Here is a 16744-nt window from a genome sequence, read left to right as displayed (position 1 = left end):
GGGTTAATATAAAAAATATATAAATAGCTTACACAACTCAACACCAAAAAAAAAAAAAAAAAAAAAAAAAAAGACAATCTGATTAAAAAATGAGCAGAGGACCTGAATAGACATTTTTTCCCCATGGATATTTTAGTTGGAATTTGACAGCAGCTGTGGTAGAAACCTTCATTTATTCACTCCTTTATTAATTTAGCAAACATTTATTGAGTACATTTATGCAGTTACCATGCTATGAGCTAGAAATGTGACTGGGAACAAAACAGACTAGTTCCTGCCCTTCTGGATCATGCTAGCGTGGTGTGCTACCAGATTAACACAGAGATCAGAAGAAAAAAAAATATTCCTGCTAGTATGGAACGAAAAAGTCTTTAGCCTTTTTGCAAAAAAAGGAATGTGGGAATTTGGTGAGTTTAAAACAAACCCAGTAACACAATAGTATGTATTACAGGATTTGGCAAAGAAGATTTTGGTGATCTTGAGACAAAGTAGGTCAGTTCAGTCATGTAGGGCACTTGGCAGGAGGTGATACAAATGGGCCCAGGTATACAATGCAGAGGTGAAGTGTGCCACAAGGTGTGCCATGAAGTGAAGTCTGAGCCATAAAAACACCTACACTTGATGCCATAGGATCTCTTTCCTTTCAGACTACCCAGAATGGAGAGCATTATTGTCAACCTAGGAATCACCTACTGAAGCTGTTGTAGGCTCCACCAAATGAAAAGCCTGGATCCCCACCCAACCCCATAGAAGAGAGCAATTAAGGACAGCTCCCTAAATAAGAAATATGCATTGAACTGTTACCTGTGTGAGAAATACATTTTATTGGGTTATGCTACTGTTATTTCTGGGTTTTCTGGGCAAATGTTCTCTTCGTGTATAATGAATGAGCAATTAAAGTAGCAGTAGACCCAATTATTATAAATGCTTTTTGAAAAAATGTATGGCAAAAAATGGGAGGCATTTAGAGAGACAGTCCAAAGGGAAGAAAATCCAAATTGTTGTTTGTCTGAACAGGGAGATCTTGATCATATTTGGGAGCTGATGAGGTAGCAGGAAGAGCTTATAAAACAAGAAGAACATGTATACGATGGAGCACACGAGACAGGCAATGAACATGAGAATTCAGAATCAAGGTAACAATTACAGAAGATATTGTGGGAGTGTCCTAGAGCTGACACGAAACCCACTTTAAGATCTGGGGCAGGACACTGACCAGGAAAAGGACCTTCTTCTTGGCCTATCCAGTCAGAAATTCAGAAATGGGCCATCAGTGCCACCTTAGGGGAGGATAGAAGATACCTGGGGCATCTGAGTTCATTTAGTGAGAGAAAAGAGCAGGGATACCAGGCCAGGAAACATGCCCAAGAGGACTCATTAACATCTTGTTTCCTGGACCAGCATTTCCAGGGGAGGCCATTTCAGCTGAGAAGATAAGTCCTTGTGAATGTAGGAATGGAATAAAGCAGAGGGGTGAGGGGTCATGGGAAAGGAGCCAGAACAGCCTCCCCAGAGACAGTGAGGCCAAGCACAGCAGGGTCTCCCTTGGGGAGCTCTTCCAATATCTACTTCTTCCAGATTCCTGCTGCTCTCATCCTTGCTCCCAGACCCTAGCAGGAGTAAATGGCAGTCTGAGCATCTGGACCCAAGAACTCAGCCTGACAACTTCTCCAGAGCTGGATGGGTTCTTGACCTAGGGAACTGAGTGACAGAAACAGTTTCTTCTAATTCTCTATGGGTGTGAGAGCAGGAAATCCATCACTGAAGTAGGAGCGCCACAGAAACTACCCAAGGACTGAACTAGCCCTCTGTCTCCACTGCATCTCCAGAGAAGACCTTTAGAAGAATAGGAGGACCAGAAGGGGCCCTGACAGCTGTATTGGTCAGACTCCTCAGATTCTTAACCCAGCTTAGCAAAACTTAAACCAGTTGGACACTGCTGGAAAAGCCTCACCCTTTCCCCATTTCTACAGGAAAATCCTTCACCTTCAAACAACCTACAGGGCAGTTTGCACGTTTGGCCATCTGGGCTTCTCACTACCTGAGGTAAGGGCTTTGTCTCTCTGTCAGGGAAGTGTGCAGCCTCTAGGAATGCTGAGTTGAGAAACAGAGCCCCAAACAGACCCTAAGGACTTAAGCTACTCTGTCTTCCAGATTCTCTAGTGCTTTGGGGCCTGTACTTGATCCTAATGCCCTCTATTCTTGGTTTTCTGAACATGAAGAAAAATCAGTGAAAATGGTGAAGGAGTCTGTGCCACATCCCAGGCCAGGGTGTCTGCTTCCTGGTGGAAATACCAGTACCTATCTTTAGCACTCCTGGGCTTTCTGCCCTCTGCTCAGAGATTTTTGCCCCTATCTGGTAAAAAATGTCTCCAAAGGGCCCTCTGAGAGCAAATGATATGCCCGTCATATGCTCTAATAATACCTTTTGTGCCATTAAAATCCTGTGGACCCAGAAGAGACCCGTAGGGGAACCAGTGAAATGTCCAAATATAGAAGCCACAGTATAGGGGAAAGATTTAGAGAAACATGCTTCTCTTACAGATTCTTTAACACATGTTCAGAATTGGACTTATCTGCCTAGTTCCCATGATGCATGACATCGATACCTGTCAGTCCCAAGTCCCTGTCTCTTCTGACTTTTCTGGGGTGGGATACCACATTCCAAACGTGGCTTTCCAGAACAGGAGTTCATCCTCCCTATCCCCACGACCCTTCAATCCAGTGGAGATACTCTGGTCCTGCAAGAAGGAGAGTGGGGATCTGGGTCAGGTGCACAAGAGGGAAGATAGGATTAATGAGCCTGATTACAGCATACAGCACATGCTCTTTTGTTGCCAGCACCTTTCACCATTTCCCCCAAACACAAACACTCTGATATTCCTGGGCAGAGCCTCATCAGTTATCAGATTTTTGAGTTTTCCCAGGCTCACATGTTGTCATAGCCTGTAAAGAAACACCTATGTCCTTTCATCCAAAAGGTTTAGCTCCTAAAACCAACACCATGTCAAACACATCACCCCTTAGTCTGAGACAGTCTAGAATTCCTTCTCTTTCAGGCACATGGAGAGTGTGGAGCTGGCCCAGAGAGGTGACTAAGGTGGACGTACTTTAGCTCTTCCCATGATGCTTCCATCTACAGCCTTGAGTGCTGCAAACAAATGTGGACATAGTCTGTATGGAAAATGAGTGGAAGTGCTTTGTTGAAAAAAACATTTCTGTACCTGCTTTAGAGTTTTATATTCAGAATAGGTCTGTTAGGACACTAACTGGGCATTTAAATCAGTCATCAGGGGCGCCTGGGTGGCTCGGTCGGTTAAGCGTCCGACTTCGGCTCAGGTCATGATCTCGCAGATGGAGGGTTCGAGCCCCGCATCGGGCTCTGTGCTGACAGCTCAGAGCCTGGAGCCTGTTTCAGATTCTGTGTCTCCCTCTCTCTGTTACCCTCCCCCGTTCATGCTCTGTCTCTCTCTGTCTCAAAAATAAATAAACGTTAAAAAAAATTTAAATCAGTTATCAAACATTATACTTAAACCTAGGTACAAAAATAATCAAGGGCTTATGTATTAAAATATTACTTTCTAGTACATAAGCTACCTTTAAGAGAGGGATAATTTAATCATTCTGGAAAGATACTTGTCCAGGTTTGGTGTCCTGAATAATACTTTCATATAATGACCTCTCAATGTTTAGTTATTACCATGATGCCTGCTCTCCATTTAGATGGTTCTTTCATCAATATACAATTAAAAGTGTCAGAAACGGAGAGATCAAGAGTTAAAGTCAGAGTCCAATAGGAAAGGCAACACCTCATTGTATTCATGATCCCTCACAATTCCATGTCCCTGTCTCTTCTGACTTTTCTGGGCTTGGGTACAACACTCCAAATGTGGCTTTTCGAAATGGGAGTTGGATTCATTTAGGGTCCTGTGATGTTACAAGCTAGGGACCACCTTTGCAAAAATTCACCGAGAATGTGTTTGGTTCTAGGCAACTAAAGAAACAATACAGAATGGAGTACTGGAACTCCACCCTGGGCCGTGGCTTTATATTGATGGGGATTCTGAAAGACAGTGGGTCTCCTGAACTGCTCTGTGTCATAATCACAGTCCTGTACATGTTGGCCCTGACCAGCAATGGCCTGTTGCTCTTGGTCATCACAGTGGATTCCCGGCTCCACGTGCCCATGTACTTCCTGCTCGGGCAGCTCTCACTCATGGACCTCCTCTTCACATCTGTTGTCACTCCCAAGGCGCTCATGGATTTTCTGCGCAGTGAAAACACCATCTCCTTTGCGGGCTGTGCCCTTCAGATGTTTCTGGCATTGATGCTGGGTGGTGCAGAGGACCTGCTACTGGCCTTCATGGCCTATGATAGATATGTGGCCATTTGTCATCCTCTGAACTACATGGTCTTCATGAGGCCAAGGGTCTGCTGGCTCATGGTGGCCACAGCATGGATACTGGCATACCTGAATGCTCTAGGACATACCTTCTATACCATGCAGTATCCCTTCTGCAAAGCCCGGAACATCAGGCACCTGCTTTGTGAGATTCCACCTTTGCTGAAGTTGGCCTGTGCAGATACCTCTAGATATGAACTGTTTGTGTATGTGATGGGTGTGACCTTCCTGATGCCCCCTCTCCTTGCAATCATTTCTTCCTATGCACTAATCCTGTTTACTGTGCTTCACATGCCCTCAAATGAGGGGAGGCAGAAAGCCCTAGTCACCTGCTCTTCCCATCTGACTGTGGTTGGGATGTTCTATGGAGCTGCCACATTCATGTATGTCCTGCCCAGTTCTCTCCACAGCCCAAAGCAAGACAACATCACCTCTGTTTTCTACACAGTTGTCACTCCAGCCCTGAACCCCCTTATCTATAGCTTGAGGAATAAGGAAGTCATGGGGGCTTTGAAGAGAGTGCTGGGAAAATACATGCTGTAGATACATTCCACCATCTAGGGAGAGCTTATGGCTAGCCCTCAAAATTTATTCCTCTTTGAAGTCAGAAGAAATATGCTAATTCTCATGGTGAAAACACTATAACTCAGAGTGTATCTTTTAATAGAAAAATGAAGAAGTGTGACCTGACTTCTGAAATGATTTTGTGTGTCTGTATTTTTACCATTTTACTTTATTTTATTTTTTCAACTACAGTTGACATAGAATGTTACATTAGTTAGGTGTGCAACATAGTGACCTGACAAGTCTATACTTTATGCTGTGTTCACCACAAATGTAGCTACCATCTGTTACCATACAGCACCATTACAATATCATGGACTGTATTCCCTTTCATCCCCACTGTACCTTTTATCCTGGTGATGTATTCATTCCCAACTGGAAGCTTGTATCTCCCACTCCTCTTGACCCATTTTCACCATCCTTCCATCTGTTCTGGCAACCACCAGTTTATTCTCTGTATCCATGGTCTATTTCTGTTGTTTCTTTGTTTGTTCTTTTGTTTTGTTTTCATTCCATGTATAAGTGAAATCATATGGGAATTTTTTTTTTCTGCCTGACTTATTTTACTTAGCATAATACCCTCAAGGTTCATCCATGTTATCACAAATGGCAAGATTTCATTCTATGTTTATGGCTGATTAATATTCCACTGTATGTGCATGTGTGTGTGTGTGTGTGTGTGTGTGTAACATCTTCTTTATCCATTCATCTATCAACAGGCATGTGGGTTGCTTTCATATCTCAGCTATTGTAAATAATGCTACAATTAAAACAGGGATGTTTATATCTTTATGAATTAGTGTTTTCATTTTCCTTGGATAAGTAGCCAGTAGTAGAACTACTGGATCATATAATATTTCTTTTTTTTCCCAGTATATGAAATTTATTGTCAAATTGGTTTCCATACAACACCCAGTGCTCATCCCAAAAGGTGCCCTCCTCAATACCCATCACCCACCCCCTCCCTCCCACCCCCCATCAACTCTCAGTTTGTTCTCAGTTTTTAAGAGTCTCTTATGCTTTGACTCTCCCCCACTCTAACCTCTTTTTTTTTTTCCTTCCCCTCCTCCATGGGTTTCTGTTAAGTTTCTCAGGATCCACATAAGAGTGAAAACATATGGTATCTGTCTTTCTCTGTATGACTTATTTCACTTAGCATCACACTCTCCAGTTCCATCCACGTTGCTACAAAGGGCCATATTTCATTCTTTCTCATTGCCCTGTAGTACTCCATTGTGTATATAAACCACAATTTCTTTATCCATTCATCAGTTGATGGACATTTAGGCTGTTTCCATAATTTGGCTATTGTTGAGAGTGCTGCTTCATATGATATTTCTATTTTGATTTTTTGAGGAATCTCCATACCGTTTCTACAGTGGCTGCACCAATTTATATTCCCACCAGCATTGCACAAAGGTTTCTTTTCCTCACATCCTTGTCAATACTTACTTTTTGTCTTTTTTATTCCAACATTTTGATGGATTCAAGGTGATATCTCATTATCAAATGCTCTTTTAAGTCTTTCTTCCATCAAGCAATTTATAAGAAATGATCTGCATTCTATTTAAAATTTGCCTACTTTCCCATTTAGCTACCAAGTTGAATGAGACAAGGAACTTTTACCAATTTTGGACATGACCTCTGACTTGAAAGTCCATAGTGGACCAACGTATGAACCAAAGAAAAGAAAGTTTCAAGAAAAGAAAGTTTCAAGTTTCAAGTTTCAAGGGCCTAAACAAGGCCCATATCAAGGGAGCAGACCTTGAGATCTGCACAAATTTAAGACACCTGACCTTGTTACAAGAGCACGTAGGCAACCTAATTAATGCCCAAACTGGTAGTAGTTTGTATGGATTTGTATCATGTTCTAACTTCCTTTTTCCAAACAGTCATTACAGAAACTGACCCACCTGGACCCTCCAACAGGTGTTTTTGTTTGACTTTGTTTTTGATGTGGAAATTTTTTATACTGCCTAAAATCCAAATATTGCTGAAATGAATAAAATAGAAAGGACATCTCATTAGCAAGGTCCATTGGAAACAATGCTTACTCCTTGGCAGTAAACAGAACAGACAAACAAACAACTGGTTGCAGTCTTGAAATGGAGCTAAATTGCAGAGGGTTCATATGCTTAATATGTGTGGATGTGTGAGTCTGTGGATGTGTATTTGTGCTGAAAAGGAGAGGACAACATATCAATTAATTTTCTAGTGGCTTAAATATGCTGTACTACTGCCGTTTGTTTGTAAGCCTGGAAATACTTAAACAAAATCTGCAGGTTGTTTTGAAGCTTCAAAATAACATGGTTCATCCAAGTGGCACTATTTTGGGGAATATTGCTCTTTTTGGAAATTTGCTAATGCTTTCTCTTTAAAAAATAATAAAAAATTATTAAAAATTAATAACAGCACTTTCATCTGTAAAACTAAGGACTTTTAAAAAATTAATAAAATTAGGGATATTAAAAATAGGCAAAAACCAACTAAAATCTTACCCAGAGATAACCTCCACACTTTTAGATACATTTTCTTTCATTTTGAAGGCAGGCATGCATTTCCCTGAGTTTATATGTGCACATAAAGTAGAGATTTTTTCATTTATTAATACATAGTGAATTTTTCCCCTACATTATTTGGCAGCTGTAAAGAGCAGTGACAAAGAGGCTGGGGTCAGTTGTCAGAGTACCGAGGTTCGAATTCAGTATGCCCCCACTAACATAACGTTGAGCGTGTTTCTTAACCTCTCTGTACCTATCTGCAAATCTCTAAGCTGTATATTGGCAGTAATAGTAAGACCTACTTCATAGTCATTTGAGGATTAAAGAAGTTAGTAAACATAAATGTAAGACATTTAGAATAACACCTGGCATACAATGAGTATTTAATAAATCTTAACTCTTCTGTGAATAAGTAGCCTTGAAAATATTTTTATGTAATGACATAACATTACATCATATGGATGCTTTGTAATAGAATTGGCTATTTCGTCATTGATATACAACTAGTGTGTGTGTAAAAATAGCAATGTTGACCTCTGAGTCAACACTGTGTGTGTGTAAAAATAGCAATGTTGACCTCTGAGTCAACAGTGATTGATTTTTTCCATCAGAATAAATTCTTGTGAGTGGAATTACTAAAACCAAAGTCAAAATCTATTTAATATTCTTGACATAAAAAGATGAATTAATTTTTTCATATTAAACATTCTGCATTTTTACCAGCAACATATGTGTACTTAACTCATTTTCATATTGAGTTGAACAGTTTTTATTAATTTACTAGGTATAAATTTAAATATATTACTTTAATTTGCATAATAGATAAATTTATATTTTTCTTTTTGAGTTTTTGGAGTTCTTTACAGATTAGGGACACTGATAATTTGTTACGTTTGTGGTGATAACTTTTTATCAGTGTGTTATTTTTCAAATATCTGCATGGTAAGGATTTGTAGACACAGAAGTACTGAAAATATTTGTGTAGTGAAATCTATCCATCTTTTTCTTTTTTGTTTTCTTTAAGTAATTTTACTGCTAGGATGTAATTTTCTACTCTCTCTTTAGGTAACAATTTATATATGTTATTTTTTCTTCATAATTTTATAATTGTATTTAACTTTTAGAATAAGTTTCTAATTTATCTTGATATGGTGAGGTTTTAACTTTTTTCAAAGTTGTCATTTTCGTTTTTTTTAATGTTTATTTATTTTTGAGAGAGCCAGAGAGAGACAGAGAGAGAGAGAGTTGGGGGGAGGGGCAGAGAGAGAGGGAGACACAGAATCCAAAGCAGGCTGCAGGCTCTGAGCGGTCAGCACAGAGCCTGACGCAGGGCTCGAACTCACAAGAACTGAGATCATGACCTGAGCTGAAGTCAGACGCTCAACAAACTGAGCCACCCAGGTGCCCCCGAAGTTGCCCTTTTCTTTACAATAATTCTTTTCCATGAATTTATTTTTTAAATCATGTATTATGTCTCATAAACATAGTATTAAGGTACATTTCTTGGCTATCTGTTCAGTTCTAGCTTCTTTCTCTCCTTACTCTTTCTAAGGATATTTGATTCTGTCATCTACACCTCAAAAACCCATTGGTAATTTGATCATGAATATATTCAACTGGTAAAGTAACTTGTAATTTAGGATTTTTTTGCAGTACTCAGCTATGCCTTCCAGAACATAGTATATACTACTCCACCTTCTGAACTCAATCTTCTTTTCTTTCTGAAAATGACTCTTTCACACCTCAGTCTCAGCTGATTATCTTACCCCATATGTACTTTACTTGGAATAGAATGTGGAGTATGGGGTAAGAAAGAGAAGGGAAATAAGAAAGGCCAGCCCCTTATCTTTTTCTCTTCAAACCTCCCACCCACGTGTATGTACTGTATGTTCATGTTTGGTTTCCCCCTTTACAACTATCTATTAAAGGCTGACCCCGTCACTAGTATTTCACCTACCAAAGATTTTGTTCCTGCAGAGTCTCTTTAATCTTAAACCATTATCTTCTTCACTTCTGGATCATAATCACAGGGATACAAGTATGCTCTGATTATCCCATCATAAAGAACCCCTTCTGATCACCAAGTAATATTCCATTGTGTATATATATATGTATATTTACCACATCTTTCTTATACATTCCTATGTGGATGGACATTGGGGCTTTTTCCATAATTTGGCTATTGTCGATAGTGCTGCTATAAACACTGGTGTGCATGTGCCCATTCGAATCAGCATTTTTTTATCCTTTGGATAAGTACCTAGTAGTGAAATTACTGGGTTGTAGGGTAGTTCTATTTTTAATTTTTTTGAGGAACCTCCATACTGTTTTCCAGAGTGGCTGAACCAGTTTGTATTCCCACTAATGGTGTAAGAGGGTTCCCCATTCTCTGCATCCTTGCCAACATCTCTTGTTTCCTGAGATATTAATGTTGGCAATTCTGACAAGTGGGAGGTGGTATCTCATTGGGGTTTTGATTTGTATTTTCCTGATGATGAGTGATGTTGAGCATCATTTCATGTGCCTGTTAGCCATCTGTATGTCTTCTTTGGGGGCACCTGGGTGGCTCAGTCAGTTAAGTGTCTCACTCTTGGTTTCATCTTAGGTCATGATCTCACGGCTTTGTGGGTTCGAAACCCTACATCAGGCTCTGTGCTGGCAGTATAGACCCTGCTTGGGATTCTCTCTCTCTCTCCCTCTCTCTCTTCCCTTCCCCCACTTACACTGTCTCTGTCTTTCTCAAAATAAATAAACTTTAAAGAAAAATAAAAACCTTGTATGTCTTCTTTGGAAAAACGTCTATTTATGTCTTCTGCCTATTTCTTCACTGACTTATTTGCTTTTTGGGTGTTGACTCTGAGAAGTTCTTTATAGATTTGGGATACTAGCCCTTTGTCAGATATGTCCTTTGCAAATATCTTCTCCCATTTAGTAGGTTGTCTTTTAGTATTGTGGATTGCTTCCTTCGCTGTACAAAAGCTTTTTATTTTGATGAAGTCCCAATAGTTTATTTTTGCTTTTGTTTCCCATCCTCAGGAGACATTTCCAGTAAGAAGTTGCTACAGCAATGTCAAAGAGGTTGCTGCCTGTTTTCTGTTCTAGGATTTTGATGGTTCCCTGTCTCACATTTAGGTCTTTAATTCATTTTGAATTTATTTTTGTGTATGGTGTAGGACAGTGGTCCAGTTTCATTCTTTTGCATGTTTCTGTCCAGTTTTCCCAACATCATTTGTTGAAGAACCTTTTTTTTCTATTGGATATTCTTTCCTGCTTTGTCAAAGATTAATTGACCATATAGTTGTGGTTTAATTTCTGGGTTTTCTATTCTGTTCCATTGATCTATATATCTGTTTTTGTGCCAGTTCCATACTGTCTTGATCACTATACTTTTGGGGTATTTGTTTTGTTGTTTTTCTTTTAATGTTTATTTATTTATTTGGTGGGGGGGTGGTCTCAAGGGACAGAAAGGGAAACCTAACATGTGAAGCAGGCTCCATGATGAGATCATGACCTGAGCAAAAATCATATACTCAACCAACCGAGCCACACTGGTGCCCTGATCACTACACCTTTATAGTATAACTTGAAGTCCAGAATTGTGATGCCTCCAGCCTTCCTTTTCTTTTTCAAGGTTGCTTGGCTCTTCCAGGTCTTTTGTGGTTCCATACCAATTTTAGGTTTGTTCTAACTCTGTGAAAAATGCTGTTGGTATTTTGATAGGGATGTCATTAAATGTGTCGATTGCTTCGGGTAGTATAGGCATTTTAACAATATTTGTTCTTCCAATCCACAAGCATGAAATGTTTTCCCATTTCTTTGTGTCATCTGCAATTTCTTTCATAACTGTTCTATTGTTTTCAGAGTACAGATCTTTTACCTGTTTGGTTAGGTTTATTCCTAGGTATGTTATGGGTTTTGGTGCATTTGTAAATGGGATTGATTCCTTGATTTCTCTTTTTCTTCTTCATTATTGGTGTATAGAAATGCAACAGATTTCTGTACATTGATTTTGTATTCTGCAACTTTACTGAATCATGTATCTGTTCTAGCAAATTTTTGGTAGAGTCTTTGGGTTTTTCTGTACAAAGTATCATGTCATCTGTAAATAGTGAAAGTTTGACTTCTTCCTTGCTGATTTGGATGCCTTTTATTTCTTTCTAAAAAAATTTACTTAAATTCCAGGGGCGCCTAGGTGGCTCAGTCGGTTGAGCATCTGACTTTGGGCCAGGTCATGATCTCATGGTTCATGAGTTCAAGCCACGCATCAGGCTCTGTGCTGACAGCTCAGAGCCTGGAGCCTGCTTTGGATTCTGTGTCTCTCTCTCTCTGCCCCTCCCCCACTCTGTGCACATGCTCTCTCTCTCTCTCTGTCTCTCAAAAATAAACAAATAAACATTATAAAAAAGATTTTACTTAAATTCCAGTTAGTTAACATATAGTGGTAATATTAATTTCAAGTGTACAATTTGGTGATTCAAAACTTACAACACCTAGGGCTCATTACAAGTGCACTCCTTAATCCCCATCACTATTTAACCCATCCTCCCATGCAAACCCCCTTCTATATTTCTTTCCTTTGTCTATCAATATGCCTTGCTTTGAATAGGCAATTAACTAAATTTTCTTAGAATAGATATAGGCAAATAGGAGAAGGAAAAGAAGTGGAGGAATGGGATGAAAATGGGAAAAGTTTATAAGAAAATCACTTCTCTCTACATCTTTAAAATTTTCATCATGATTAAAGATCCTCACCTTAAAAGAGACTATTTTGCAGTCACTCTCCTGAGAGCCCCTTTGACATCCTTGTTTCTCAGACTATAAATGATCGGGTTCAGCATGGGTGTCACTGCTGAGTAGAACACAGAGATCATTTTATCCCTTTCATTCATTATCTTGGAGTTTGGCCTCATATAGGCAAATATTGCTGAGCCATAGAAGAGGACAACAACAATGAGATGGGAGCCACAGGTAGAGAAAGCCTTGAATCTCCCCTCCCCAGACTGCATTTGGATCACAGCGGAGATAATATTCCAGTAGGAGACAAGGATCAGGCAGACAGGAGCTAGGAGGATGACCACGCCCATTGCAAAGATGGCCATTTCTGTGCTATAGGTATTTGTGGAAGCCAGCTTCAGGAGGGCAGGAGGTTCACAAAAAAAGTGGTTAATGATATTGTTCCCTTGGTAGGGCAGACACAGTGTGAATGTGGTATCCACTAGAGATACTAACGCTCCACTGACCCAGGACCCTAAGGCCAGCTGGACACATAACCAATGTGTCATGATAGAAGAGTAGTGCAGGGGCTTACAGACAGCCACATACCGGTCATAGGACATCACCGCCAGCAGTGCGCACTCTGTACACCCAACCAGAAGTAAGACAAATATTTGAGTTGAGCATCCAGCAAAGGAAATGGTTTTCCTCTTTGCCAGGAAGTGGACTAGCACCTGGGGCACTGTGGTGGTAGAGAAACAGAGATCAGCAAAGGACAAGTTTCTAAGGAAAAAGTACATGGGTGTGTGGAGTCTGGAGTCTGTGTGGATGAGCACAATGATAAGCAGATTTCCCAGTACAGTCAGCAGATAGATGATCAGAAAAAGGAAGAAGAGCAGGAGTTGTGTGTGTGGATCCTGTGAAAGGCCCAGGAAGACAAATTCAGTCACATAGGTTTGGTTTTCTTCTCCCATGAAAATTTATTACTGTTTATAGGTCAGCACCAAGAAAAGAAACACATATTGATCAGTTATTTAAAAAAATGTATCTGGTATTTTATTAACCAGCATTAGAACTGAGCTATTAATTTCTATCTCTTGACAGATTCCATATGTCAGAAGACCGAGCTCTCTTTTTGCTCAGTAGTTTTGACAGATGAAAGTCATTTCTGATTTTCTATCCCCTTGAGTCTTTTAGTTGCACCAGAGGGTCAGAAATCATCCTGAATATGCTACATGACCAAACCTTAGCAGGACTACTTATGGTCCTGACAAGACTATAGTGCCGCTCACAGTGCATCCTTCCTTTGATGTAGGTTTGGGAAGCAAACAAATTGATGCTGCTTTAAACCAGTTCGATTGTTATGCTGAAAACTGTGTGATAACATTTGTGAAGGCTGATTTTTTTTTCATTATTTTTGCAAAACAATCCTAAAGAAGCACTCTGAGCAACGAATGGGAAATTAAAGGAAGATGTAGTAGTCTGTGATCCTGGCCCTTAAATAAATCTTCCCTCATTTGTTTTCAGTGTGAAGAGGGTACACAGGAACATCGGTAGAAATAACTGCCTCAGTGGTTGTTGCACTCAGTAGCGTCCTTAAATATGTCTTAATCCGTTCTCCACACATAATCTCTCTTTACATAAGGTCCTTTGCCAATAACAATACTAATTATAATGTGTTGGGCCCTGTCCTGATGCCATCTTTGTTTCTTTACGCTTATTTTAAATCTTCTGTTCATCTGAGGAGGTTATTATCATCCCCAGTATATAGATGATGAAACAAAGACTCAGAAAAAATTTTAAGCTTTCTCACTCTTTCTGTAATCTGCAATTCTTTTTCTTTCTTACTCAAAAACTCATTGTAAAGAAGGTTAAACTTTCACCCAGTTGTTTCTGCCTATTTCCCACATCCACTCCTAAAAGACAGATCCATAGACCTTCGTTTTATGAGTTTAAGAGCTAATCCACTATGGCAGAGCTCTCTGTAGGCACAAAAATAACAGTCAGACATATATGAACAGATATTTTTAAATAATTTTGGGGGATCTTGCCCAAAGGACAATGGAAAGAATTAAAGGAACAAGTCTTCAGAAAAGTGATACAAGTTATTTGTAAATTACTTGATTGTATACCTTTAAAAAATCAAAGGGAGGAGTGCCTGGGTGGCCCAGTCGGTTAAGTGTCTGGCTCTTGATTTCAACTCAGGTCATGATCTCATGGTTTGTGTGATGGAACCCTGCGATGGGCTCTGCCCTGACAGCACAGAGCCTGCTTGGGATTCTCTCTTTCCCTCTCTCTCTGCCCCTCCTCTGCTTTTGCAACCCTCTCTCTCTTTCTCTCTCTCAAAATAAACAAATAATCTCTAAGATAAAAAAAAATTAAAATCAAAAGGTGCAATTTGAGTTTATGATAACCAGTAAGAAATGTGATCTTGTACAAGGTCAGTCTTGTACAACTGAACAGTCCTGTGTTACATACCAAAATAAACAAGTAGAAATCTTAGCAAAAAAAAATTCCTCCACAGTGGCTTAAACTTAGCAAAGTGTACACCTAAGAAGTATTCATGATCTATTTGAAGAAAATCATGAAACACGATATCTGAATAAATGGACATACTAATTTTGTAAACAAAACAGCATAGTCTTATCAAGGTATTCATTTTGCCCAAATTAATTCATAAATGCACTGAAATTCCAACCAAGTTCACGGAAGACTTTTTGTAAGGGAATTTAATAATCCTATTCTACATTTTATCTAGATGACTAATTCTATGATAGAAAATAAAGTGTGGAAAAGAAAAATTAGGGGATATAAGGAACACATTCTACCAGATATAAAATATATAGTAAATTTTACCTCCCTTATTAATATAGTGTATACTGAGCAAGCACAAAACACTTGACTAATACATATAGAACTGAAACGTATCCTAATATGTATGAAAATTTAATATATGGTAAAGGTGGCATCTTAAATAAGTGTATTTACTTAACAAAGGCCATGGGACAATTACTTATGCTTTTTAGAACATCATAGATACATGTTTATATATACATATAATGTAAGTATAAGCAATAATTAATTCCGAATGTGTTAATGATCTAATTTTTAAAAACATCTAAGTTTTTTTTTAATGAAAATTGGTAGTCTGTCCATCTCCCTATCTATCATGTGTCTATCCATCCATCTAATCTTTGGGTCATAAAGGCTTTCCTAAACATGCATCAAAAGAGAGAGAGAGAATGAGAGAGAAAGAAAGAAAAAAAAGAAATAATAAAGGAAAATACTAACAAAACTGACAATTTAAACCATAAGAGACTCTTAACGCTAGAGGACAAACTGAGGGTTGATGGAGTGAGGTGGGTGGGTGATCGGTTAAATGGATGACAGGTACTAAGGAGGGCATTTGTGATAAGCACTGGGTGTTGTATGTAAGTGATGAATCACTGAATTCTGCTCCGGAAGCCAATATTGCACTGTCTGTTAACTAACTAGAACTTAAATAAAAAATTTTAGGGGTGACTGGGTGGCTCAGTCATTTAAGTGTCCGACTTCAGCTCAGGTCATGATCTCACTGTGAGTCCAAGCCCCTCATAAGGCCCTGTGATGACATCTCAGAGCCTGGAGCCTGCTTCAGATTATGTGTTCCCTCTCTCTTACCACCCCCCGCCGCCCCCCCCCCCCCCCCCCGCCGCCGCTGCTCGCACTCTCTCTTTCTCTCTCTCTCTCTCTCAAAAATAAATAAGCATAAAACTTTTTTAAAAATAATTTTAAAAATAAATAAATACATTTTAAAATAAAATCTGATGATTTAAAAATATCAGATTTCTATTTAGTAGACCACTATAAACAAAATTAAATAAATAAATCTAAGTATTTTCAAAAACTTAAAATTTTTCTATTATTCCTAATATAGAAAGACTTCTTAAAATCAATAATAAAAGATATATAATCCATTAGAAAAATGGATGAAGGTTTTAAATATCCCATTCACAGAAGTAAGTAAAAGTGAATAATAAACACGAAACAAAAACATGCACATTAAAGCAAGACGAGATACTGTATTTTGCTTAGAGGTAAAATTTAAGAAGGTATAACATACAAGTTTAGTGATATAACAAGATGATTATGATAAGTTATTAAATGTAAGGAAAGCTATTCGACTTTATATGTGATGTATCATTTTTTTTTACACGTTTATTTATTATTGAGAGACAGAGCATGAACAGGGGAGGGGCAGAGAGAGAGGGAGACACAGAATTGGAAGCAGGCTCCAGGCTCTGAGCTGTCAGCACAGAGCCCCATGCGGGGCTCAGGCTCACAAACTGCAGGATTATGACCTGAGCCGAAGTCAGATACTTAACCAACTGAGCCACCCAGGCACTCCGGTGATGTATCATTTTAATCTTTTAAACGGAGTGTGAAGATGTATGTATATTTGTATGTACATGTGTATTTGCAGTATGTATGTATTTCCATGGGCATTTCTCCTGCTGTGAGAGTCCATTGCTCGGGACTTGTCAGTTGTAAGGAAACAGCACAGTTCACTGATTGGGAATGCAGG

At 39.1% G+C, this 16744-nt stretch overlaps 2 protein-coding genes across 2 annotated transcripts; one reads left to right on the top strand and one right to left on the bottom strand.

Moving 5' to 3' along the window:
* Window positions 1-3986: 3986 nt before the first annotated feature.
* On the top strand, window positions 3987-4945 carry LOC144613082 (olfactory receptor 2AG1-like). The gene has a single exon (XM_078433996.1). The coding sequence runs from the start codon at window positions 4013-4015 to the stop codon at window positions 4943-4945; it is 933 nt and encodes a 310-aa protein (XP_078290122.1). The 5' UTR covers window positions 3987-4012.
* Window positions 4946-5663: 718 nt separating this feature from the next.
* On the bottom strand, window positions 5664-13154 carry LOC132675871 (olfactory receptor 2D3-like). The gene is made up of 2 exons (XM_060628088.1): window positions 12246-13154; window positions 5664-5675 (listed from the first exon to the last, which is right to left on the bottom strand). Exons 1-2 carry the CDS (start codon window positions 13152-13154, stop codon window positions 5664-5666), a joined length of 921 nt encoding a protein of 306 aa, XP_060484071.1.
* Between the last annotated feature and the right edge of the window lie 3590 nt (window positions 13155-16744).

This window comes from Panthera onca, chromosome D1, assembly GCF_046562875.1.
Source record: "Panthera onca isolate mPanOnc1 chromosome D1, mPanOnc1 haplotype 2, whole genome shotgun sequence".
NCBI lineage: Eukaryota > Metazoa > Chordata > Mammalia > Carnivora > Felidae > Panthera > Panthera onca.
Note: the sequence above shows the minus strand (reverse complement) of the source record. Positions and strands in the feature narration are given on the sequence as shown.

What these genes read in the sequence shown, in the direction of transcription:
- LOC144613082 (XM_078433996.1), top strand. Translation starts at nt 4,013, where the DNA reads ATGGAGTACTGGAACTCCACCCTGGGCCGTGGCTTTATATTGATGGGG.
- LOC132675871 (XM_060628088.1), bottom strand. Translation starts at nt 13,154, where the DNA reads ATGGGAGAAGAAAACCAAACCTATGTGACTGAATTTGTCTTCCTGGGC.